General features: G+C 42.7%; 1 protein-coding gene across 5 annotated transcripts in view; it reads right to left on the bottom strand.

Annotated features, from left to right (window-relative positions):
- Nucleotides 1-14721: 14721 nt before the first annotated feature.
- Nucleotides 14722-26666, bottom strand: part of LOC124123056 (PRKCA-binding protein-like) — a 79386-nt gene continuing 67441 nt past the window's right edge. For 4 of the 5 annotated variants that reach the window (XM_046486290.1, XM_046486291.2, XM_046486288.2 and 1 more), the window contains 2 exons: nucleotides 21351-21445; nucleotides 14722-15875 (listed from right to left, as the gene is read on the bottom strand). In XM_046486290.1, coding sequence (XP_046342246.1) covers nucleotides 15598-15875; nucleotides 21351-21445 — 373 coding nt within the window. In that variant the 3' untranslated portion in view covers nucleotides 14722-15597. The other variant, XM_048402658.1, reaches the window with a different exon arrangement.

Genomic DNA, 26666 nt, shown 5'->3' on the forward strand with positions numbered 1-26666 from the left:
GTCATCACACACACACACATCTACACTGATGCCTCACAAAACGCAAACCAAAAAACAGGGAAAGGTATTTATATTGACCAATCTACTCCCATCAAAACGAACTTCCACTATAAAAACCACAATAACAACAATACAGGGGAATTACTAGCCGTACTCACCGCAATCCACTTAGTTAAAACACTCAAACAAAAATACTTCCTTATTCTATCAGACTCACTAAGTGCACTCAAACAAATCAATAATAAACATTCCACATGCCGCCCAGACCTAATTAACAACATTACTCACCTCACAAACGAACTTCAACATAACAACAAACACATCAGCTTATTATGGATACCAGGACACACCAACATACCAGGTAACAACACAGCCTATCTTGCAGCAAAAATCGCCACTACACAGCCTTCCCTTGAAATCACTTCCACACCTCCAAAACAACTCAAAAACAAAATTAAAAAATCAAAACAAAACTTCAACCACATAATACAAACCACTAACTCAGCATGGCCCAGAAATCTCTTCAGTAGACATAACTTTAAATGCCACAATTACAACCAATCCACTTACATCGACCAAATCATCTCTAGAATAATTAGCGGAACCACAAACCAAAATCACAACCTCTACAAACAAAACAGACACCCCAACGGAAACTGCAACCACTGTAATAACCCTGAAGATCTTAACCATGTTTTTAACAACTGTCCTTTCTAAAGCACCCTTCACTCCGAACTTTATCACACTATCCCCTCTCACTATAAACACAACATCTCTCAACTTTTCAGTCCATACAACCCTACAAACATCTTCAATGCCATTGCACAATTCATTATCAAAGCCGACCTCATCAAACGATTTTAGAACCTCCCTAACAAAGTCTGACATAAAACTACTTTAGGTTAACACACAAATCCATTCACCCATACAAACAGGTGAGAATAAACATGATTCATTAAATGTGAAATGCCGAGAAAGTGATAAAGAAAATGAAGAAAAGATTGAAAGAATAGCGGATGTATTGAGGGCAATCAATAACTTGACTGAACATTTTGATAAACGCATGAACATTTTAGAAGATAGACAATATAAGCTTCTTGACACAGTAAACTCAATGGTAAGAGAAGAAATAAGTGAGGTGAGAGAAGAAATGAAAGAAAAATTTCACGATGTAAACATTGAGGTGACCCAGATAAAAGACTCTCAGACGAAAATGTATAAGAACATTCAAAACGATATTGCTGAAATAAAGCGTTCTCGCAGTTATGCAACAACGGTGGCAGGTGAGACCAGTGTGCATGTTAATGTTGTACTAATGAACCTGCCGGAGTCATCGAATGAAAACGTTGCACAAAAAGTGAATGGTGTTATCAAAGACGGTCTCAAGCTCAATGACATAAAGGTGGATATAGCAGAGAGAAAGGAATCTCGTGGGACAAGAAATCCTGGAATGGTGATTGCTAAGTGTAAATTGCTCGATGACAAGAAAAAAATCCTTTTAAACAAAAAGAGACTCGGGGACAGCAGAAACTATAGGAATGTTTACATTTCAAGTGATAAGCCATTACAACAACGACTTTTTGAGTCGAATATGCATTTCTGGCAGACACTGTAGGTAATGGCCAGCTGAGAATAGAAGGAGGAAGACTGTATCGTGTTGAAGAAAACAAAAGATGCAGAGAAGATGCTGGCGATGGTCAGCGGTATCCCGTGAAAACCCAGGTGAAGGACGACATTTTGACAACATAAACGCACGTGGTGATATTTACCAACAAAAGCCACGTGATCGTGAAAGGTCACCCAATCAGAGAGAAATAGGTCATTCACAAGATCGTCGCATACGAAGGAGTAGGGATCCAAGTAGATCTCCAGCCAATCGTTCGCGACATCGCCTCCACTAGGTAAAATGCGGGTGCTGGAATGTAAAAGGTTGGTCAAGGGATTCTTTGTCACAAAACGCAATATTACGACAAATATGTGTGACGCAATCGAATTGTGAAATAATTGGTATAACAGAAACCCATCTAAAAAATAGTGACGTGATTGAAGTTGATGGTTATAAATGGTTTGGCTATAACCGGACAGAACTGCATAGGCATGCCCCCCGAGGATCAGGAGGGGTGGGCTTCCTAATAAAGAATGAACTTCTAAGGTATTTTGATATTGACATTAAAGATAAAACCCATCAGGATATTTTATGGATGTCAGTTAAGAATAGAAAAACAGGTGTGTGTTTGCTATTTACCGCCAGGTGGTTCATCAAGATATGTATGTGCAGAAAGTTTTTATGACACTTTGCTGTCACAAGTGTTTGAATACAGGTCTGTTAGTTTTATTTGCGGGGACTTTAACAGCTGGTGTGGTGATGAGAGTGACTATATAGAGGGAGTTGACCGTCTCCCAGAAAGACATGTTATTGATTTTACACAAAATAACCATGGTAAATTATGTGTAGACTTTCTAATTGGTGCCAACTACTGTATGTTGAACGGTAGAAACAGTCTGCAAAACGATTTTACATATGTGTCAAGGCAAGGTTTGTCAGTAGTTGACTATTGTTTTTTACCCTACGAAAGTATTGCTTCATTTAGTGATTTTACTGTTATGCGCCCCACAGTTTTAGTTAACAATGCAGAATGCATGTCTAAAGTAGACGGAGATGTGCTCCTAAAAATAGACCATTCCATGCTTACATGGGATTTAACTTTCGATGACAATATCACAACTGAGGAATTAAGGGAAGATAACTCTGACACAATAATCTATGACAAATATTTAACAAGATCACCCCGCCCCCCAGGACTTTCTTCAATCTGATGACATTCAAGAAAAGCTAAACAAGATAATTGAAAGTCTTGAACTGTCGGAGAGAGATCAAGGTAGTCTAGATGAGGCTTACACTGCATGTGTTGATATTATTAAAAATGAAATGAGAGATAAACTTCCTGTTATCCGTGTGAACCTATCAGCCGGAAAAAGTAATAAGAAAAGAATACAACGACACCCCTGGTGGCACGAACAGTTATCTCACAAGTGGAACGACATGTGTGCAGCAGAGAAGGCAAGGTGTAGAGCTAGTGGTCAGTGTAAAAGGCAGTTAAAGCATGAGTTTATTTTGCTGAGGAAAGATTTCGATAAATGTGCTCAGAAGCAGAAAAGACATTACAGGAGTTCAGTTCATAAGAAACTGGAACTTATGTGTGATGATAACAACGAGGATTTCTGGAGACAAATCGGTAAGATAGGAGTAGGAACCGAAAGGCAGAAAACTATTCCATTAGAAATTCTGCATGAAGACGGTAATACGTGTCGTAACAAAGTGTGTGTTCTAAACAAGTGGGAAAGGTGCTTTAAAGAACTCTTAAACGGCAATACAGAGTCAGCGGACACTGAAACTCAAGTAAATGACGATATCTCACCACTGATATCATTTAACAAGGACATCACTCTAGAGGAAGTACGCCGGTCAATGTGCACAAGAAAGCTCCAGGAGTAGATGAAATTCAGACAGTTACTAAGAGGAGAAAGAACAATTCAAACGCTGCATAGATTCTTTAATGTATGTTTTTCAACATCACGCACACCACAAATGTGGTCAAAAGGCATAATCAATCCTATTCCAAAATCCTCAAGTGACCCAAGAGACCCTCTCACGTACAGGGGAATAACTCCAGCTCCAGTAATTTACAAGATATACTGTGGAGTATTGAACACTCGCCTAGTTGAATGGTCGGAAAAGAACAACATAATATGTGATGAACAGAATGGCTTTAGATGTGGAAGATCAACAATCGATCACGTAATCTCAATAACTAGTATAGTCGAAACTAGGAAGTTAATGCGAAAATCTACCTTTGCTGCTTTCATTGACTTCAGAAAGGCCCAGACGGAATTAACAGGAGTCTGCTATGGAGAAAACTTTCGCAGTATGGTGTGAAGGGAAGCAATCAAATCACTGTATCAGAATGTACAGTGCTCCGTCCGGATAAACCGAGTACACAACACACCATGGTTTACAGTGAACAGAGGTCTGAAACAGGGGTGCCCGCTCTCCACCCTACTCTTCAACTTGTATATTGACGACCTAATCAAGGCAGTAAATGCAACTGTAAATTAAAGGGTGTCAAAATAGGAGAAGAAACTGTTGGTATTCTGGCCTACGCTGATGATATTGTACTCCTAGCTGAAACAGAGGAAGACCTCAAATTTCTCCTATCTACCCTAGATATGTGGTGTCAAGATAACAAGATGTCAATAAATCAAGAAAAGTCAAAAGTGATACATTTCCGATGCATTTCCACTCCAAGATCAGAAACATTTTTTTCATTTGGTGAAACTAAGTTAGATATAAGTGACAGCTATCATTATCTGGGTTTATTACTAACTGAACACTTAAACTGTAACTTAATGGCCAAAAATGCAGTGAAATCGGCTAACAGAGCTCTCGGACTTCTTATATCAAAATATAAAGCACTAGGTGGTATGCCATTTAATGTATATACCAAACTTTATGATACAATGGTATGGTCGGTGCTGAGCTACGGAGCGGCAATATGGGGAACAGCAGAGTATTCAGCAGTAAACACTCTACACCACAGAGCTTTACGTTTCTTTTTGGAACTCGGAAAGTATGCCCCAAATGTAGCAGTAAATGGTGAAAGTGGCTGGGTACCTCCAATAGTGAGACAGTGGGCAGCTGTGTGTAGACACTGGGCCAGAATGTGTAACACATCACAGAGGCGTTTAAACAATAGAATATTCAGGTGGACGGAACAGTGTAAAAGGAAAAGTTGGAACTTCAGGGTAACATCCCGTCTACGTAACATGGACCTAGGTCACTTTTGTAATGTAGAGATGCCTATTGAAACCCGGCTATTTGTAAAAACAGTGAAGATGTCAGTCTTTGAAGAATATATAACAAAATGGAAAAATCTGCTTTTAAAAGATACATCTGCACGAAACAACGGAAGGAATAAACTAATAATTTATAAACAATACAAAAAAGAGTATTCCTCAGAACAATATCTAAAATACCCATTCTCCCATGGCCACAGAAGTGCCTATGTCAAGTTCCTTTGTGGGGAGGCTCCTTTACGTGTAGAAACGGGGCGCTACGAAAATATACCTTTTAGTCAACGTTATTGTTTTAACTGTACAGATAAAGTTGAAGGGGAAATACATGTTCTTTTATCTTGCCCCTTATACAAAGATGTCAGAGATTTACTTTTTAAACAGTGTATTCGTACTCTGCAGGATTTTATAAGTAAACAACCCAGTGAGCAGTTTTTCCAGCAGCTTTCAATCCATCTACCACACTCAAAGTCTGATCAATCTTCAAAATACTCAAACAAAAATACTCAAATATTAGCAAACAAACAGCACACAAGTTTAAAAATCAACCAAACCAAGCACCCTACATCACCCATCTACACAAACTACTGCAAACCCACACACTCCCCCTACTCAACACTATATAGCCGACATCAAACCCCCACAAGTTGATTCATCCCAAGACAACCTATTTCTAGAACAGACAAACATCACAACCGCCAAAAAAACCGAAATTACACTCCAACACATACAAACTACCTGGTCATCACACACACACACATCTACACTGATGCCTCACAAAACGCAAACCAAAAAACAGGGAAAGGTATTTATATTGACCAATCTACTCCCATCAAAACGAACTTCCACTATAAAAACCACAATAACAACAATACAGGGGAATTACTAGCCGTACTCACCGCAATCCACTTAGTTAAAACACTCAAACAAAAATACTTCCTTATTCTATCAGACTCACTAAGTGCACTCAAACAAATCAATAATAAACATTCCACATGCCGCCCAGACCTAATTAACAACATTACTCACCTCACAAACGAACTTCAACATAACAACAAACACATCAGCTTATTATGGATACCAGGACACACCAACATACCAGGTAACAACACAGCCTATCTTGCAGCAAAAATCGCCACTACACAGCCTTCCCTTGAAATCACTTCCACACCTCCAAAACAACTCAAAAACAAAATTAAAAAATCAAAACAAAACTTCAACCACATAATACAAACCACTAACTCAGCATGGCCCAGAAATCTCTTCAGTAGACATAACTTTAAATGCCACAATTACAACCAATCCACTTACATCGACCAAATCATCTCTAGAATAATTAGCGGAACCACAAACCAAAATCACAACCTCTACAAACAAAACAGACACCCCAACGGAAACTGCAACCACTGTAATAACCCTGAAGATCTTAACCATGTTTTTAACAACTGTCCTTTCTAAAGCACCCTTCACTCCGAACTTTATCACACTATCCCCTCTCACTATAAACACAACATCTCTCAACTTTTCAGTCCATACAACCCTACAAACATCTTCAATGCCATTGCACAATTCATTATCAAAGCCGACCTCATCAAACGATTTTAGAACCTCCCTAACAAAGTCTGACATAAAACTACTTTAGGTTAACACACAAATCCATTCACCCATACAAACAGGTGAGAATAAACATGATTCATTAAATGTGAAATGCCGAGAAAGTGATAAAGAAAATGAAGAAAAGATTGAAAGAATAGCGGATGTATTGAGGGCAATCAATAACTTGACTGAACATTTTGATAAACGCATGAACATTTTAGAAGATAGACAATATAAGCTTCTTGACACAGTAAACTCAATGGTAAGAGAAGAAATAAGTGAGGTGAGAGAAGAAATGAAAGAAAAATTTCACGATGTAAACATTGAGGTGACCCAGATAAAAGACTCTCAGACGAAAATGTATAAGAACATTCAAAATGATATTGCTGAAATAAAGCGTTCTCGCAGTTATGCAACAACGGTGGCAGGTGAGACCAGTGTGCATGTTAATGTTGTACTAATGAACCTGCCGGAGTCATCGAATGAAAACGTTGCACAAAAAGTGAATGGTGTTATCAAAGACGGTCTCAAGCTCAATGACATAAAGGTGGATATAGCAGAGAGAAAGGAATCTCGTGGGACAAGAAATCCTGGAATGGTGATTGCTAAGTGTAAATTGCTCGATGACAAGAAAAAAATCCTTTTAAACAAAAAGAGACTCGGGGACAGCAGAAACTATAGGAATGTTTACATTTCAAGTGATAAGCCATTACAACAACGACTTTTTGAGTCGAATATGCATTTCTGGCAGACACTGTAGGTAATGGCCAGCTGAGAATAGAAGGAGGAAGACTGTATCGTGTTGAAGAAAACAAAAGATGCAGAGAAGATGCTGGCGATGGTCAGCGGTATCCCGTGAAAACCCAGGTGAAGGACGACATTTTGACAACATAAACGCACGTGGGGATATTTACCAACAAAAGCCACGTGATCGTGAAAGGTCACCCAATCAGAGAGAAATAGGTCATTCACAAGATCGTCGCATACGAAGGAGTAGGGATCCAAGTAGATCTCCAGCCAATCGTTCGCGACATCGCCTCCACTAGGTAAAATGCGGGTGCTGGAATGTAAAAGGTTGGTCAAGGGATTCTTTGTCACAAAACGCAATATTACGACAAATATGTGTGACGCAATCGAATTGTGATATAATTGGTATAACAGAAACCCATCTAAAAAATAGTGACGTGATTGAAGTTGATGGTTATAAATGGTTTGGCTATAACCGGACAGAACTGCATAGGCATGCCCCCCGAGGATCAGGAGGGGTGGGCTTCCTAATAAAGAATGAACTTCTAAGGTATTTTGATATTGACATTAAAGATAAAACCCATCAGGATATTTTATGGATGTCAGTTAAGAATAGAAAAACAGGTGTGTGTTTGCTATTTACCGCCAGGTGGTTCATCAAGATATGTATGTGCAGAAAGTTTTTATGACACTTTGCTGTCACAAGTGTTTGAATACAGGTCTGTTAGTTTTATTTGCGGGGACTTTAACAGCTGGTGTGGTGATGAGAGTGACTAGAAAGACATGTTATTGATTTTACACAAAATAACCATGGTAACTTATGTGTAGACTTTCTAATTGGTGCCAACTACTGTATGTTGAACGGTAGAAACAGTCTGCAAAACGATTTTACATATGTGTCAAGGCAAGGTTTGTCAGTAGTTGACTATTGTTTTTTACCCTACGAAAGTATTGCTTCATTTAGTGATTTTACTGTTATGCGCCCCACAGTTTTAGTTAACAATGCAGAATGTATGTCTAAAGTAGACGGAGATGTGCTCCTAAAAATAGACCATTCCATGCTTACATGGGATTTAACTTTCGATGACAATATCACAACTGAGGAATTAAGGGAAGATAACTCTGACACAATAATCTATGACAAATATTTAACAAGATCACCCCGCCCCCCAGGACTTTCTTCAATCTGATGACATTCAAGAAAAGCTAAACAAGATAATTGAAAGTCTTGAACTGTCGGAGAGAGATCAAGGTAGTCTAGATGAGGCTTACACTGCATGTGTTGATATTATTAAAAATGAAATGAGAGATAAACTTCCTGTTATCCGTGTGAACCTATCAGCCGGAAAAAGTAATAAGAAAAGAATACAACGACACCCCTGGTGGCACGAACAGTTATCTCACAAGTGGAACGACATGTGTGCAGCAGAGAAGGCAAGGTGTAGAGCTAGTGGTCAGTGTAAAAGGCAGTTAAAGCATGAGTTTATTTTGCTGAGGAAAGATTTCGATAAATGTGCTCAGAAGCAGAAAAGACATTACAGGAGTTCAGTTCATAAGAAACTGGAACTTATGTGTGATGATAACAACGAGGATTTCTGGAGACAAATCGGTAAGATAGGAGTAGGAACCGAAAGGCAGAAAACTATTCCATTAGAAATTCTGCATGAAGACGGTAATACGTGTCGTAACAAAGTGTGTGTTCTAAACAAGTGGGAAAGGTGCTTTAAAGAACTCTTAAACGGCAATACAGAGTCAGCGGACACTGAAACTCAAGTAAATGACGATATCTCACCACTGATATCATTTAACAAGGACATCACTCTAGAGGAAGTACGCCGGTCAATGTGCACAAGAAAGCTCCAGGAGTAGATGAAATTCAGACAGTTACTAAGAGGAGAAAGAACAATTCAAACGCTGCATAGATTCTTTAATGTATGTTTTTCAACATCACGCACACCACAAATGTGGTCAAAAGGCATAATCAATCCTATTCCAAAATCCTCAAGTGACCCAAGAGACCCTCTCACGTACAGGGGAATAACTCCAGCTCCAGTAATTTACAAGATATACTGTGGAGTATTGAACACTCGCCTAGTTGAATGGTCGGAAAAGAACAACATAATATGTGATGAACAGAATGGCTTTAGATGTGGAAGATCAACAATCGATCACGTAATCTCAATAACTAGTATAGTCGAAACTAGGAAGTTAATGCGAAAATCTACCTTTGCTGCTTTCATTGACTTCAGAAAGGCCCAGACGGAATTAACAGGAGTCTGCTATGGAGAAAACTTTCGCAGTATGGTGTGAAGGGAAGCAATCAAATCACTGTATCAGAATGTACAGTGCTCCGTCCGGATAAACCGAGTACACAACACACCATGGTTTACAGTGAACAGAGGTCTGAAACAGGGGTGCCCGCTCTCCACCCTACTCTTCAACTTGTATATTGACGACCTAATCAAGGCAGTAAATGCAACTGTAAATTAAAGGGTGTCAAAATAGGAGAAGAAACTGTTGGTATTCTGGCCTACGCTGATGATATTGTACTCCTAGCTGAAACAGAGGAAGACCTCAAATTTCTCCTATCTACCCTAGATATGTGGTGTCAAGATAACAAGATGTCAATAAATCAAGAAAAGTCAAAAGTGATACATTTCCGATGCATTTCCACTCCAAGATCAGAAACATTTTTTTCATTTGGTGAAACTAAGTTAGATATAAGTGACAGCTATCATTATCTGGGTTTATTACTAACTGAACACTTAAACTGTAACTTAATGGCCAAAAATGCAGTGAAATCGGCTAACAGAGCTCTCGGACTTCTTATATCAAAATATAAAGCACTAGGTGGTATGCCATTTAATGTATATACCAAACTTTATGATACAATGGTATGGTCGGTGCTGAGCTACGGAGCGGCAATATGGGGAACAGCAGAGTATTCAGCAGTAAACACTCTACACCACAGAGCTTTACGTTTCTTTTTGGAACTCGGAAAGTATGCCCCAAATGTAGCAGTAAATGGTGAAAGTGGCTGGGTACCTCCAATAGTGAGACAGTGGGCAGCTGTGTGTAGACACTGGGCCAGAATGTGTAACACATCACAGAGGCGTTTAAACAATAGAATATTCAGGTGGACGGAACAGTGTAAAAGGAAAAGTTGGAACTTCAGGGTAACATCCCGTCTACGTAACATGGACCTAGGTCACTTTTGTAATGTAGAGATGCCTATTGAAACCCGGCTATTTGTAAAAACAGTGAAGAATTTGAAGAATATATAACAAAATGGAAAAATCTGCTTTTAAAAGATACATCTGCACGAAACAACGGAAGGAATAAACTAATAATTTATAAACAATACAAAAAAGAGTATTCCTCAGAACAATTTCTAAAATACCCATTCTCCCATGGCCACAGAAGTGCCTATGTCAAGTTCCTTTGTGGGGAGGCTCCTAACGGGGCGCTACGAAAATATACCTTTTAGTCAACGTTATTGTTTTAACTGTACAGATAAAGTTGAAGGGGAAATACATGTTCTTTTATCTTGCCCCTTATACAAAGATGTCAGAGATTTACTTTTTAAACAGTGTATTCGTACTCTGCAGGATTTTATAAGTAAACAACCCAGTGAGCAGTTTTTCCAGCAGCTTTCAATCCATCTACCACACTCAAAGTCTGATCAGTACAGGATGGGGACAACAGTTACAATGTCATCTATACCACGTAATCCGCTATGTCCGGTAGTCGCCATCAAGCACTACCTGGAGGCGCGCCCCTCCGGCCCACAACATGCATTCGTTCATTTCGACCATTCCCCCGTTACAAGGTACCAATTCCAGGCACTCCTAAAAAAGGCCTTAGCACACAGCAACATAAACACGGCTTGCTATTCTTTGCACTCCTTCCGCATTGGGGCAGCCACATCAGCAGCCATGAACGGGGTGCCAGAACACCTCATACAACAATACGGCAGGTGGAAATCAGATTGCTACAATGCTTACATACGCTTACCAACAAATTTAATGTTGCACAATTAATTCAAATAGTCTTTCATGGTACTTACTACACTTCTTATTGTTTACAGTTTGGATGGTGGGATCCAGCTACATGGCCAGGGCACAGCAGTACTTGCTCCTGAAGGGCACCAGCCCGAACCAACCGAGGATGCTATGGCTGGCACGAGGGGGGATGAGGTGGAAGGAGCTGGACACCATTCTAGATGCACAGGTCAAGGCGACACGGCGCAGCCCCAGAGCCCTCATCATTCACCTGGGCTCCAACGACCTGTGCTCGGTCAAGGGCAGCCAACTCTACCTTGACATGGTGGCATCAATCCTTCGGATACAACTCCAGCTTCCTGACACCAAGATCATCGTATCCTCAATTCTGCCCAGGCGCTACGGGCACGATGCCAGGGATCCACTAAAGATCGAGGGGGTGCGGAAGAATATCAACCGCCGACTGGCCAACAGAGTCAAAGAGCTCGGCGGTACAATAGTGCCACATCCCCAGATCCTGGCATCAGACAAGACATGGTACTCCTGGGAGGGCGTCGACCTCAGTAACAAAGGACTGTGTGTGTTTACGGACAATTTATTGCAAGCCCTGGCGCTTGTTTTGCGCCAGTAAGGATGTTATCTCCACAGGTTAGTGTTTCTTTTCAGTACATAGGCAAGCTGGGCAACAATGCTATCTCCGCGTATCGCGTGGCCATGGGTGCGGGGTAGCACTCTGGTGCTTTGTGGCGGGGTTCTTGTGGGCTACACTGCTAGTAACAAATCAACTTGCTTTCAAATTAATACTCGTGCTTAAGGCTACCTGCTTTTCAGCGGGAACCTTTCCGGGGTTACCTGCTTCTCAGTGGGAACCTTGTCTTTCCCGACTTTTCAGCCGAGGAATCGTAAAATGACATACGTTGGGGTAAACAATTGCCACGTATATGGGCCCGGCGGCGGAAGTCATCTTGTCAAGCGGTAATGGGGCCAGGCAGTGGGATCTGCTTTGGCCGGCTACCTGGTGCCGGGCAGCGGTAGTCTGACTTAGACCAGCAGCGGGAGCTGCTTTTGGCAGCGTGGTAGTTGCCAAGCAATAGTAGCGTTTAAATATGCTACTGTGGGGGCCGGACAGCGGTAGCAGTCTCAGGCCAGCAGCGCTAGCTGCGAATCGCTGTTGGCCACGCTAGTGGCCATGGCAACGGTAGCATTTTGGTATACACAATTAGCAGCTTAGTAACCCACCTGCACACCCTCGGCCATTTAACCCAATCTCATCTTCTGTTTTTATTATAGGCACGGGCATCCACGGCTCGGTGGCCGTGCCTCTCTCTTTGGTATATTGCGGGATAATTATGTGTTATATCCAGCCCGGACCTTAGCTTTTATTCTTCCAAAGCCTGCCATGATATTTTAAGAAAGAGACGCCAGCTTTTACATCAATAGTGTTTCATGTGTGTACATATGTGTTTTAATGTATTGCATTGTTGTATATATTTTACTTAAGTTTTAAAGTGTCTCTCATAAATCGCTAAGCGATTGGTCGTGTTCAATACATGTCTTAATTCTTGATTTTATATGCATGTATCCCCACGAGTGAGATGTAAATAAAATCTTCTGTCTGTCTGTCTACAACTTAACAATAACGCCGTTCGTCCAGCCAGCAACAAAGGTCAACACACACCACGCTCACATTCTTCAACACACGATGACGCCGCACCCCCTCCCCTCCCGGCCCAACCACTTCATACGTAGATTAGGCACTTACCCCCTTTTTCTTTCTTTAAAGGCAGCTTAACTGCATATCATCCATCACCCAATATGCTATAACCCATAACCCAACTAAATATCATAAATAAGGCCGGGTGGGATAGTGTTAGCAGATTCCTCCCCTCCCCCCTTCTAACCCACATTAAACAATAACATCGTACTTTTCCTTGTAATTCACTTGATGTATGATTTATACTGTAGGTTATAGTAGGTTACGACCTCTCCCCTTTCAGTTTTTTGGGTATGGTGATTTTCTCATATTCAATACATATTCATTTTTATATTCCCCACCTACCCCGTCCGCGAAATACAGTAAATGTGAAGCGGACGTTAAACATATAAACCATCCACAACAATCTTACAGCAAGTGAACAGCGAAAACATGCCCCGACTGACAAGCCATACGCGAAAACGGCATTGGCCAACTGCCAACTCGAGAATCATCTTCAGCTGTAGCCAGGATTTGCAGCTGCATTGAGGAACCGTTAACGCGCTGAAGGTATTCGCGCTGGACGACCAGTTCGAGGTGTCATTTTGACGGACATGCATTGTCGGCTGCGACGTCAATGGTGTCAAGGTCACAGTTTGTCCACAACTGCGATGGAGACACGTTTGGTTTAGTGAGGACTCACGTTTTATGCTTCGCTGTACATATGGTAGATGTGCTTACAGGCGTCGTGGGGAACGTTGTGAGTATGGTTTTAACGCCGCTTTTAGCACTATTCCAGCAATATCACGGGAGGGAATACCAGAATGCTATATTTATATGCTTGAGTGGTGTGTAAGCTTCCGGTATACTGTGGACTGATGTAGAATATCCTGTACTCGTGAGGGAACTGTGTAGAAATTTCCAGTAGCTTGTTAGACTGCATATATATAGTGGGACAAGAGTCTGCCTGTCTCATCTCTCACATTTCATTACATCAAGACCAGCTTTCGTGTGAAGATCAGTTTACAGATCCCTCCCTAGGCCCGTTTTGGAAGCTTGACAGTTGCCACTGGCCGGATATATATTATTATCACTGACTTTTGCTGTCACCACTTGTTTTTGATAGGGACCACTGCCATCATATACTGTCATTGAATACTGTACTACCACTCTATTGTGTACTGCCATTGTAATTGCTGTGCAGTAATTTGTGTTGATTTGTGAACCTTGTTAATTTGTTGATTGTATACCACTTGTTGGTTGTTTGTTGGTTTCACACAAAGTTCTTTTACGTACAGATTTCTGGTTTAACATATTGTGCAATTTGGAAATTGACACCTAACAGGGCTAACAGGGCTGAATTACAATGTTCCTTAGCACAACTATTCACTCAAGTACTTTCTTTGTCTGAAGGCTTTGGATGATTAATAAGCCTTTGTCCCTTTTTGTTTTGGCTTGGGTAGTGCACACATGTTTGGGTGTTGTTTTGAAGGTTAGCTGTGTTAGGGCACTCCTCGCCCTATTGTTTTGAACTTTTGTACCAATCTGTGTGCCTACATTTTAGTATTTCGTTGCATCATTTGAAAGTTGCAATATAAAATAAATAAGAATTAAACATTTCATATTATGTACATAGTTATATATCCTAATGATCCTGTACAAGTTATAGTGATGGGTCCCATGCATTGGTCTCCAGCAACCCATGTTCTGTGTAAGAAGTGACTAACAGGATCAGGTGGAAAAGCTCACTGACTTGGTTGATGCATGTCATTGTATCCCAGTTGTGTCGATTGATGCCTATGATGTAAAGTTTGTGAGTTACAACAGTAATCATTTTACTGGTACACTTTATTATTTCTCATTTTCTTTGAACAGTAACAACATTACAATGAGTACGTATTGCACAAAGTTCAATGCATCACACAACAAAGAACCACAGCGCAAAGTCTTAAGTCCAGTCAGAGACATCCACACCTCACATTAACTGTTGACACAAAAGAGTCTCACTACACTTCATGTGATTTACCCATCTCTGGGGAAGGACTACATCATAGAGTCATGGCTGTGGTAGTCTCCCCTGAAGAGAAATTGTCAGATTTACAAGACTCAAAAGCAATGAATGTGACGCACATGTCAACACGGCGCATGGTGCATACATAGGATGTGTACATGCTCAGACGACATGTCCTATGTGCTGCCTGTAAAATAATCATTCATGGAATGCCATATGTGGAATGCGAAAGAAAATGTGGGAAAACCAACAACTACATGAATCCATTCCCTACCCATTCACCTGTACAACAGCTGTGTGACCAGGATATAGTGGACACTAGGTCTACAGTGTTTGCATACACAAACTATCAATCCAAATTATTTTTTGAAATCACTGTCATAGTGATTTATTCACTTCAGATAAATATCACTTTGAGTTGATAACCTTTGTAAAGTATGTCATAAATAGTATAAATTAGGTGAAACTTTTATTAGGTGTATCATCTCATGTCAGCTTAACCTCAACTGCTTCACTTGGGTTCAACTTAATGGGTAAGAAGCAAAAGCCTGTCTTCGTGTGACTACATCAAGTCAGTACAGCCTTCGAGTCAAATGAAATATACAATGAATGGAGAAGTTCTTCAAGCTTGCAAATCCTGATGGTTGGGTCAGGAAATCTGGGACAGGAGGCCCACATGCTGAATGTCCGCTGTGAAATTAGTCAGTACAGATGAGATTCCCAGTCTCCCCAAAGCTGAGTGTGTCCGCATCACCTCGTGTTGCCCCTGTGTCATCTCCCTCCTCCTCCACAGCTTCCTCTCCATCATCATCCTCTCCATCATTGAAGGTATTGTCCATGTCATATGTGAAGGTGCCTCGTGAGAGGTCCACCTCAATGGGAAAGACTACAGCATCTTTCATAACACTGTGACAGTCATTGTGATACTTGGCCATAGCTGTCACAAACTTCTGCAGCTGGAACACGATGTCTTGAACTGCAACAGACAAAACAGAGCCATTTGAACCATTTCTCAGAAAGGAAACATCAGAATGATGGGCTATTGTGTTAATAGATTGCTATAGCCACGTGTGATATGCATTCATATTTCTACAAACCTCAATGTTTAGTTGCAGGTATATCATGTAGTTTATGTCACTCACCTGAAAGTTCTGACATGTCAAACAATAGCTCCCAGCATGCTCCTGCACTACTTATCACTTTTTCCAAGAAAGGTCGGTGACAGGTGGATCCAACATTGAGGGGACAGATGGGTGGGCAGTCATGACCTGTTGTTTTAGGATAGGTATACAAATAAGGGGAATACTCTGATTTCCTATAGGTTTTAACTTATCACTCCACAACAGTATGCAATTATCCCATGGTAGGACGGCGGGTTCAATCAACTGCATTTCCCTTGCGATTAAGTGGTCGGGCCAGAGCACGGACTAGACTACTCTGCCATTTTGTCTTCCACCCATGGGTGTGTTCAATACATTACCACCATGCCTGATTACAGGAAAGGCTGGGTTTGAAATTACGTTGCAACTGGAGGTACTCGAAAGATCGGGAACCATAGTTACCCTCATGATACGAAGTACAATCAGTACGGAGTATAATGCAATCATTCCATAGAAAGAAAGAACAAACATGCAGGCATACTGGTTTGGGTGTCCAAAATGGCAGGCGCTCCAGTCCAAAGGGTCAACGGCAATGGGGAGGGGCGACCAGTTGCTGCGCAAAGACAAGAGAACCCAACTGGTGCACTCCCTTGACATCCTCAACAGACAGATCTCGGAGGTAGAAGTTGGCGAAAGTAGAGTGGGTAGGACAAAAACAACCTTGGACGATGTCTGACGGAGCAGTTGGTGTGGAGAGCCATTGTGGATGGGAAGCTAGGATTGAAACCTGAAAAATGGTATTCTTTGAAATATTCTCTCGGCCCTCCTCAGTGGTTGGGAGGAAAAGATGTTTACGGACGGACAAGTGACTTCAACATACCGCCTTCACGCACAAATAGAATATAGGGAGATGTTCTCTGTATCATTAGACCCAATGATGTTAGTTTCACCTGACAAGGCAATTTTTCATCAAGCCAAGATGTACCTCAGCACAAATTTGATTTGGGTTATGTCGAGAGTTTGGAGTTCACTGACACTTGCCACAGTGGCTAAGGATCGAAGAAAGGCAGTTTTCTGCGCAAGAGGCACCAATTCCCCATCAGTATGGTTCCGAGAGAGAAATGAGAAGGTGACATAAACCAGTCCCAAGTCCCAGGCTGGAGGTCGAAATTTTATTGCTGATCAGCCTTACAGTAACCTCGCAGGATGGCGGCTAGTTCAGAAGCAGTGGTGATGGCAATGGTACCGCCAGACAAATGTTTGATCTCACGTAAAAAGACAAAGAAATCAGCTATGAATGGAGTATAAGCCAAAGTAGGATCAATATCCCGTTGATGACAATAAACCTCGAAGGATAACCATTTCTGATCATACAAGAAGGCAGCAGAAGGGCGCTTAGTCTGAAGAATAGAATAAGCCGCCTTAGAGAAACCCCTAGCCGTCAATGCGTTCTGCAAATGGACCACATGTGTTGATCCCACGCCTCTGAGCATGGGTGTGGTTGATGAGTGTTGATTTCTGAGCAGATCGGGAAACACAGGAGTTTAAGTCTGGCTCTCCATCTTGGTAAGTAAGGCTCAACCAAAAGAATGGAGATGTTCCCTGTGGAGGCCATTTTTTGGAGAACACAGGGAAGGAGCGCTAGAGGTGGAAACACTTACGCGTGTAGACCATTCCACGCAATGGCAAGTGAGTCCTGATCCCAAGCCAGGGATACAAACGTCTGAAGCTGGTTCTTGTAATGTGTGGCGAAAAGGTCAACGTTTATAGTCAGTTAACACTAGGGCCAACTGTGCGATCCGATACATATTGTGATACCTTGCTCACGATCCGATACATATCACGATACTTGTATGTGCTTGTACCTGTAGTGCGTAACCAACATTTTTCATAGACAGGATATTCAAATACCTGGCACACTGACAATTTACAGTTGGCAGTGTCAGGTATGGCGCAATGGATGAAAATATTTACTTTTTCACTACTAATTAGAGTTTGGTGTAACAAGAAGACATTTAACATAAGAATCAATACTTTTTACTTAGTGTGTAACTGTGATCGATACTTGTATCGGGAAGTGAAACATCGCAATCCACGATGCATCTGTGTATTGTCCCACCACCCTTGCCTCAGGAAGATGTGCTGCCAGTGGCATACGATCTATTCATGGCACGATATGGCTCTACATCCCTGTTACATTACGTGATTACTCTCATGAGTCAATCCGTCCAATGTGCATTGCCCTTGGCAAGCTTATAGGTAATGTAACACTGGCCTGACTACCCATTTCACCTAAAAGTGCCCATGAAGTGGGCCCATTGTGTTGAGCTTCCTAACTAACTTGAAGTAATCTTCATTGATGATCAGATGATCTGGCACAGGACAATTTTGTAAATACACTGTTTCATCGGGGAATGTGGTAGCCTGTCTTCACTGTTAAGCCTCTTGAATATCTCAATGGCCTGGTTGACAACTTGCAAAGTGTAGCTCAGCCAAGGAAGAGTAGGGCGTTATTGTGTCAATATAAGAGGGGTTGCGCTATCCTGCACACTCCATCATCTGCAATAAAATCTTCTCAACTTTAGGTCGCAGGTCGTGTAATGTTTGTCATGTACATGTTTGTTTCACTGTGATGGATCTGCTATAGTTGTCGTGTAATGTTTGTCATGTACATGTTTGTTTCACTGTGGAGGATCTGTTACAGTTGTCATGTAATGTTTGTCATGTACATGTTTGTTTCACTGTAAAGGATCTGCTACAGTTGTTGTGTAATGTTTGTCATGTGCATGTTTGTTTCACTGTGGAGGATCTGTTACAGTTGTCGTGTAATGTTTGTCATGTACATGTTTGTTTCACTGTGGAGGATCTGTTACAGTTGTCATGTAATGTTTGTCATGTACATGTCTGTTTCACTGTGAAGGATCTGCTACAGTTGTTGTGTAATGTTTGTCATGTGCATGTTTGTTTCACTGTGGAGGATCTGTTACAGTTGTCGTGTAATGTTTGTCATGTACATGTTTGTTTCACTGTGGAGGATCTGCTACAGTTGTCGTGTAATGTTTGTCATGTGCATGTTTGTTTCATTGTGGAGGATCTGCTACAGTTGTCGTGTAATGTTTGTCATGTGCATGTTTGTTTCACTGTGGAGGATCTGCTACAGTTGTCGCGTAATGTTTGTCATGTACATGTTTGTTTCACTGTGGAGGATCTGCTACAGTTGTCGTGTAATGTTTGACATGTGCATGTTTGTTTCCCTCTTGGGGATCTGCTACAGTTGTCACGTAATGTTTGTAATGTGCATGTTTGTTTCACTGTGATGTATCTGCTACAGATGTCTTGTAGTGTTTGACATGTGCATGTTTCACTGTTGAGGATCTGCTACAGTTGTCGTGTAATGTTTGTTTCACTGTGGAGGATCTGCTACAGTTGTCGCGTAATGTTTGTCATGTACATGTTTGTTTCACTGTGGAGGATCTGCTACAGTTGTCGTGTAATGTTTAACATGTGCATGTTTGTTTCACTGTGGAGGATCTGCTACAGTTGTCGTGTAATGTTTGTCATGTGCATGTTTGTATTACTGTGATGGATCTGCTACAGTTGTCATGTAATGTTTGACATGTACATGTTTCACTGTGGAGGATCTGCTACAGTTGTCGTGTAATGTTTGGCATGTGCATGTTTGTTTCATAGTGAAGGATCTGCTACAGTTGTCGCGTAATGTTTGTCATGTGCATGTTTGTTTCATAGTGAAGGATCTGCTACAGTTGTCGCGTAATGTTTGACATGTGCATGTTTGTTTCATTGTGGAGGATCTGCTACAGTTGTCGCGTAATGTTTGACATGTGCATGTTTGTTTCATAGTGAAGGATCTGCTACAGTTGTCGTGTAATGTTTGGCATGTGCATGTTTGTTTCATTGTGGAGGATCTGCTACAGTTGTCATGTAAAGTTTGTTTCATAGTGAAGGATCTGCTACAGTTGTTGCGTAATGTTTGTCATGTGCATGTTTGTTTCATAGTGAAGGATCTGCTACAGTTGTCGTGTTATGTTTGTCATGTACATGTTTGTTTCACTGTGGAGGATCTGCTACAGTTGTCATGTGCATGTTTGTTTCATAGTGAAGGATCTGCTACAGTTGTCGTGTAATGTTTGTCATGTACATGTTGGTTTCACTGTGGAGGATCTGCTACAGTTGTCGTGTAATGTTTGTCATGTGCATGTTTGTTTCATTGTGAAGGATATGCTACAGTTCTTGTGTAATGTTTGACATGTACATGTTTGATTCACTGTGGAGGATATGCTACAGTTGTCGTGTAATGTTTAACATGTGCATGTTTGTTTCACTGTGGAGGATCTGCTACAGTTGTCGTGTAATGTTTGTCATGTGCATGTTTGTATTACTGTGATGGATCTGCTACAGTTGTCATGTAATGTTTGACATGTACATGTTTCACTGTGGAGGATCTGCTACAGTTGTCGTGTAATGTTTGGCATGTGCATGTTTGTTTCATAGTGAAGGATCTGCTACAGTTGTCGCGTAATGTTTGTCATGTGCATGTTTGTTTCATAGTGAAGGATCTGCTACAGTTGTCGCGTAATGTTTGACATGTGCATGTTTGTTTCATTGTGGAGGATCTGCTACAGTTGTCGCGTAATGTTTGACATGTGCATGTTTGTTTCATAGTGAAGGATCTGCTACAGTTGTCGTGTAATGTTTGGCATGTGCATGTTTGTTTCATTGTGGAGGATCTGCTACAGTTGTCATGTAAAGTTTGTTTCATAGTGAAGGATCTGCTACAGTTGTTGCGTAATGTTTGTCATGTGCATGTTTGTTTCATAGTGAAGGATCTGCTACAGTTGTCGTGTTATGTTTGTCATGTACATGTTTGTTTCACTGTGGAGGATCTGCTACAGTTGTCATGTGCATGTTTGTTTCATAGTGAAGGATCTGCTACAGTTGTCGTGTAATGTTTGTCATGTACATGTTGGTTTCACTGTGGAGGATCTGCTACAGTTGTCGTGTAATGTTTGTCATGTGCATGTTTGTTTCATTGTGAAGGATATGCTACAGTTCTTGTGTAATGTTTGACATGTGCATGTTTGTTTTACTGTGGAGGATATGCTACAGTTGTTGTGTAATGTTTGTCATGTGAATGTTTGTGTCACTGTGGAGGATCTGCTACAGTTGTCGTGTAATGTTTGTCATGTGCATGTTTGTTTCACTGTGGAGGATCTGCTACAGTTGTCATGTACATGTTTGATTCACTGTGGAGGATCTGCTACAGTTGTCATGTACATGTTTGTTTCACCGTGTAGTACATGTATTTGCTTCAAAAGACTTGTACATCTCACCATGTTTCTGATCCAGTAACTCCATTTTGACAAGGACATCGGACCTCATCTTGGCAAACCTGGTACGAGCCTCCTGGCGACATCGTAATACAAGCCTACAACACAATCACAACTTAATAAGTATTGTCAACATACATAAAATATAAACATGACAGTGTAATCACTGGTATGATATGAATTTTGGTTGTTGAAAGTGCTTTCTTGTAACCAGTATAGTGTTTGTATCACATGACAAAACTGAAGCAGCCCTGTCCTCACCTTTTCCCCATGCAGTACAATTTTGAAAGTCCTACGCCTCTCGCTACCTTAACAACAAAATAAAAAAAAACTTCCAGATCAACAACATCACTCCCTGGTTTAGAAATATGTATATGTAATGCAAGACCTCTTAAGCTACAATAATAAAAATGTTTCATGCACTTTTTGCTTAATGACCTTGACTCTCAATTTCAGCCATGCCTTGTTATCTCCAGTTTAAAACATCGGTGCTTGCTCTCACTAGCATCTCCTACAAACACAGAGGGTTGCTTCAGTACGCAAAAGATGCATAACTACCTTTTGAATTACCATTCCAGTGACCTTGACCTTAAATGAAGGGCCCTCAAAAGCTTACCTATTCAATGCCCCACCGCAAGGATGATGCATGGACAGTTTCATCCCATTACAGTGACTTTACATGAACAAAATAAATTTTTAGTGTATGACCTTGAGAGTGAATTTGTGACTTTCAATATCTGTGAGAAATATTTCAAGACCATTCCAAAAGGCTATTCAGCATATAACCCAAATATGATGTCCCTTGGTGGAATTTGTGTTGGTTTCGTTGTTTAACGCCGCACTAAGCAATGGCAGCAGGCTGTAGATAATGGTCTGGACATCATGAGCATCGTTTCATGCATTTGGGATAGGAAGACCAATTAACCAAGACACCCAGTCTGACCATCTAAGCCATGTGTTCTTCTCTAATGACAGGAATAGGTTGCTGGGGTCACATATTCCAACCTGGAATCCCCATAGGGTTGGTCAATGTAACAAAAAAATAAAAATAGCATATGCATCTCATTAAAAGTAAATCTTTAAGTTGTCATTACCTGTCTTGCATAAGTATTCAAACTTTCATTGATCTACAGTAAATCCTTCTTGCGTAAACTGTTTTCTTTCAAGCTATGAACTAGAGGATGACCTTTATCTTTGACAGGACATATCAATGAGCCAAAATGATTTCCCTGGTGTATAAACAAGATATTAGTCAAATCTAAATATTTTTTACATTTGTATACTTATCCTGCATTACTCCGTATTGCTTTTACTGCTGTGTTTGACAGAGAGACGAACTGTGTGAGATCCAGCTGCTGAAGAAAGTTGTCCCAACCAGCTCAGGAGGCAGCGCCCTCTCACAGTCGGCACGTGACCCGGAAGTCATGACGTCACACCAAAACACATAACTGCTTTAAACATAACATCTGAAACTTCGTGGGGAGGTAGCGTAGCGAAAGGGAGGACACTTAGACTTCGTAATGCAGGATAAGTATACAAATTTAAAAAATATTTAGATTTTACTAAATTTTTTAACTTATCCTGCATTACTCCGTATTGCATCTTTATCAGACGGCATGGCCGGTGGGCATACCTGCAGATGTGAACCATAATAAACCCTCGTCAAGGTCCGATGAATCCGCACCGCATACAAGTGATGACCGGAACATCTACGACCATTCCTGTCTTCAGGAAACAAGAGTCGATGCAAAAACGAAATGCCCGAATAGGTAACTGAAATACAATGAGGCGTGTAGCGAAAATATAGAACTTACCGAAGAGCGAGAGCGAAACGCAGTAGAGCCCTCAGAGCCCTGAGGCGATAAACACCAGAGAGTTCGACGGGCCCAGCTCGGGGAATCGAAGAATCAGCGGCGTTGGCGGCAAAATCTACGACCAATCCCAAGAGCGAATGCGAAACGCAGGAGAGCCCTCTAGGCTGGAGGCAAGGAACACCGGTGAGGTCGACGGGCACCGCTCAGGTATCAGAGAAGCAGCGGCGTTGGCGTCGCGCAGGTGTCCACATCTACTACCATTCCAGTCGTCAGGAAACGAGAGTTGATGCAAAAAGTAAAACCCGGATAGGTGACAGCAATAGAATGAGTCGGGTAACCCAAAACTAAAACTGACCTAAGAGCGAATGCGGAACGCAAGAGAGCCGTCTCGTCTGGGGTGATAAACACCAGAGAGGTCGACGGGCCCCGCTCAGGGTATGGGAGAATCAGTGGCGTCGGAGATAGATGACCTGTTGGGCTACAACCAGGGACCAAAACTGTGAACGCCGGCGACAACTTTCAAGGCTACATCCTGGAAGTAGTGGTTGGTGAAGGCGGTGTCCGATCGCCACGAACAGGCTTCCCTGAACAACTGGATGGAACAGTATACCGTGAAGAACCAGTGCAAATACGATCGCCCTGATCTCGTTTTATTTCAGGTGATAGCCTTTTGGGGGAGGGTCCAATCCGGCGGCTTCATCAGCTTTAAGGATGACCGCCCGGAGCCACAGGGAAAAGTATTCCGGCTGACCAACGACTGCGACGAAGGGGAGACCGGCAGAAAAAGGTGTTTCCTAGACTTGCGGCAGTCTTTAGATCGTCGTAGAATAACCTTCAGTGCCCTTACTGGGCATAATGACGCTCTTCCTCATCCTCTGCACCCTCAATGGACGAGGGGGGAGGGGACAAAGAATGATCTATCAGGCTGTCCTGGAAGTTGAGTCTTTACGCTGACGTCCCAGTACGGTCCATGATGAACGGCGCCCTGGGTACCGCATTCGAACCGGGCACGGACGTCGAGGGCGTGCTGTACATGGACTCGAGGGGCAGTAGTCAAAACCAGTAGAAACACCCGTCTTCTACTTAAGGTCGTAGAAGGAAGACGAGGGGAGTGGTTCGAAGGGCGTTGAAAACCACATTCAGATCCAACGCAGGCGGTCTGAACTTGGCCTTCAGGTCTTCAAGACTGAACGAGCGCAGCCAGGCCCGTAGGTCGGGAATTTTCGTCTTTCTCCGATCGTCCGGGATGGCCAGAACGGAGTAGATGGTGACCAGGTACGTGGGGGTGGTAAGCCCTTCAACCGACGGGTGCTACGCAAGTACAGAAGGAACTGATCCAGGATCTGCGGTGACGCTGTCATCGGATCCTGGTGTTCGTCAGAACAAAATGCCTGGAACGAGCATCATTTATCAGCATACAGTCCCCCTGAAGATGGACGGTGGGCTGAAGCAATAGCCTTGGTCGCTCTAGCCGAATAGCCCTTGGTTTTCTGCAGTTGTGTCAGGCGTGCATACGATAACATGCGGGTATTAGGGTGTGGCAACAGACCGTGTGGATGGAGCAGAAGGTTGGACCACACCGGAAGTTCCAGGGGTTGTCTCTGGCTATGTTTCGGAGGTCAATTACCCAACTTCTGGCTGGCCAATAAGGCGAGACCAAAGTCAATGGCAGGGGTCGAGTGGCCTGGATCTCTGAAGAACCGTGGGAGGGAGAACCGGAGTCGGAAAAGCGTACGCGCGTAGTCCTTCTCAGGAACGACTGAAGGCTTCGACTGCCACAGCGGTCGTATCCGGCACAGGTGGAATGGAAGACGACAGCTGGCAACATTCAGATATGAGGCAAACAGATCTAGGGTTTGGGTGTCGACCGTATGACATAGTCTGGCCAGAGGCGCTGGAGATCGTGAGGTGTCGGAGATCTTGAGGCGCCTGGAACGCCGGAGATGGTGATTCTCGGGGGCACCGGTCGAGTTTGTAGCGCCGGGAGAGGGGCGAGTACTCTGGGTCCGCAAACACCACACTACGGTGACGTCGTCAGTGGACACGATCAACAGGGCGTGACCGAGAATGCACTGTCAGCAAGTGACGTCCCGGATAAGCCTTTATCTCGAGGCTGTTGCTGTGCCAATGGTGTTGATCTCTGGATCACAGGTGGTCACAATGTGGGCTGGTGTGGGCCACTAGCCACTGACAAGGTGGCAGGGGAGGTAGTCAGCAACAGGGGTCTGCGATTGCGTACCGTCGGTGCGATTCGGAAAAAGGTGTGATCGCCTGCGAACCAACCTCAAGTAGACGAAGTAAACCAGCTTCACAATCGACCGCCGGGGCATCGACGTAACCGGGTAGTAGGAAGTCGAGGCAATATGTCCATTGCACGAAGTAATGAGATCGTTTTCATCCCTGAAGCGGCGTATAAGTACTCCTGTTCTTATATCGAGGTGACGATGGAGGACAGGGGTCAGTGGGACGGCCGAGGGTCTTTAAGTATCAAATTGACACTGTGTCCGGTAGTCAAGGCGGAAGATAGGAAGGTGTCGTAGTCGAAAAGATCAAACCGGACGAAGGAAGGCGATCTTTTCGATCCCTTGAACGCCTATAGGCGCTATCGTTCTTATAGTGAAGGGTTGATGAAACAAGGTTCCTCGTGAAAGCCGTGTTGGTAGAGGAGGCCTATTGTTTCCAACATCCATGCATGGATGGACTGCGACAGGCGCCTGGTTGAGTGGTTGCACCAAGCGTACAGGTAGACATGGAAACCAATCTGTAGAAATACATGGCACCCCTTGCCATGGTAAATTGACCTAATTCCGGTCGGAGTTGTTGACAGTCCGAGTACTTGACACGTGACATGTAAATCACTCTGCGCAGTAGCCGAGAAAGCCGCATTGGAGTCTGAACTGAGGTGCAAACTCCACACACAGACAATCCTCAATGAACTGTGTGAGAGACGAACAAGTGGTGCACCCAAAGGGCGTCGTGGAAAACTCAGGGAGCGCTGAGGAAGATTCTCTTTCAGGAACACTGGCGCTAGGGTAGGGTAGAACAGCGTTGGTGTCGGCGAGTCGACGAAGTAAACTCTTTATAAGTGGATGTCGTCGTCGAATCTGATACAGACGCTGTTCACATGACGCTCTGTTTCGATGGAAACCCGCAGGTCATCTCTCCGGAATCATAGCGCTTTAAACGACGGGATTATGGATAACGTCTCAGTGGGAAAGTTGAATCAAACCAACTGTCTATTGGTTGAAAAGATTCCACCCAGGAAGTAGAACGATAGTCCCGATCCCGAAGACCGACGGGAGAGTAGCGACAGGAGCGGCGACAGTTGTTTCACCATGCTTCTCCGTGTGACGATGAGACGGCAGCAAGAGAAGAAGAGGGCAGTGGCGCCGGGGAGGCGATTGCCGATGGTGCACCTTAAGCCGAAGTAGATCGGATACCCGGCTCGTTGATCTGAGCTTGATAAAGCTTGTTGATCTGGGCGCCGGAGGTCATCTAGGGCGCC

Source organism: Haliotis rufescens, unplaced genomic scaffold (assembly GCF_023055435.1).
Source record: "Haliotis rufescens isolate VD_foot unplaced genomic scaffold, xgHalRufe1.0.p SCAF_28, whole genome shotgun sequence".
Lineage (NCBI taxonomy): Eukaryota > Metazoa > Mollusca > Gastropoda > Lepetellida > Haliotidae > Haliotis > Haliotis rufescens.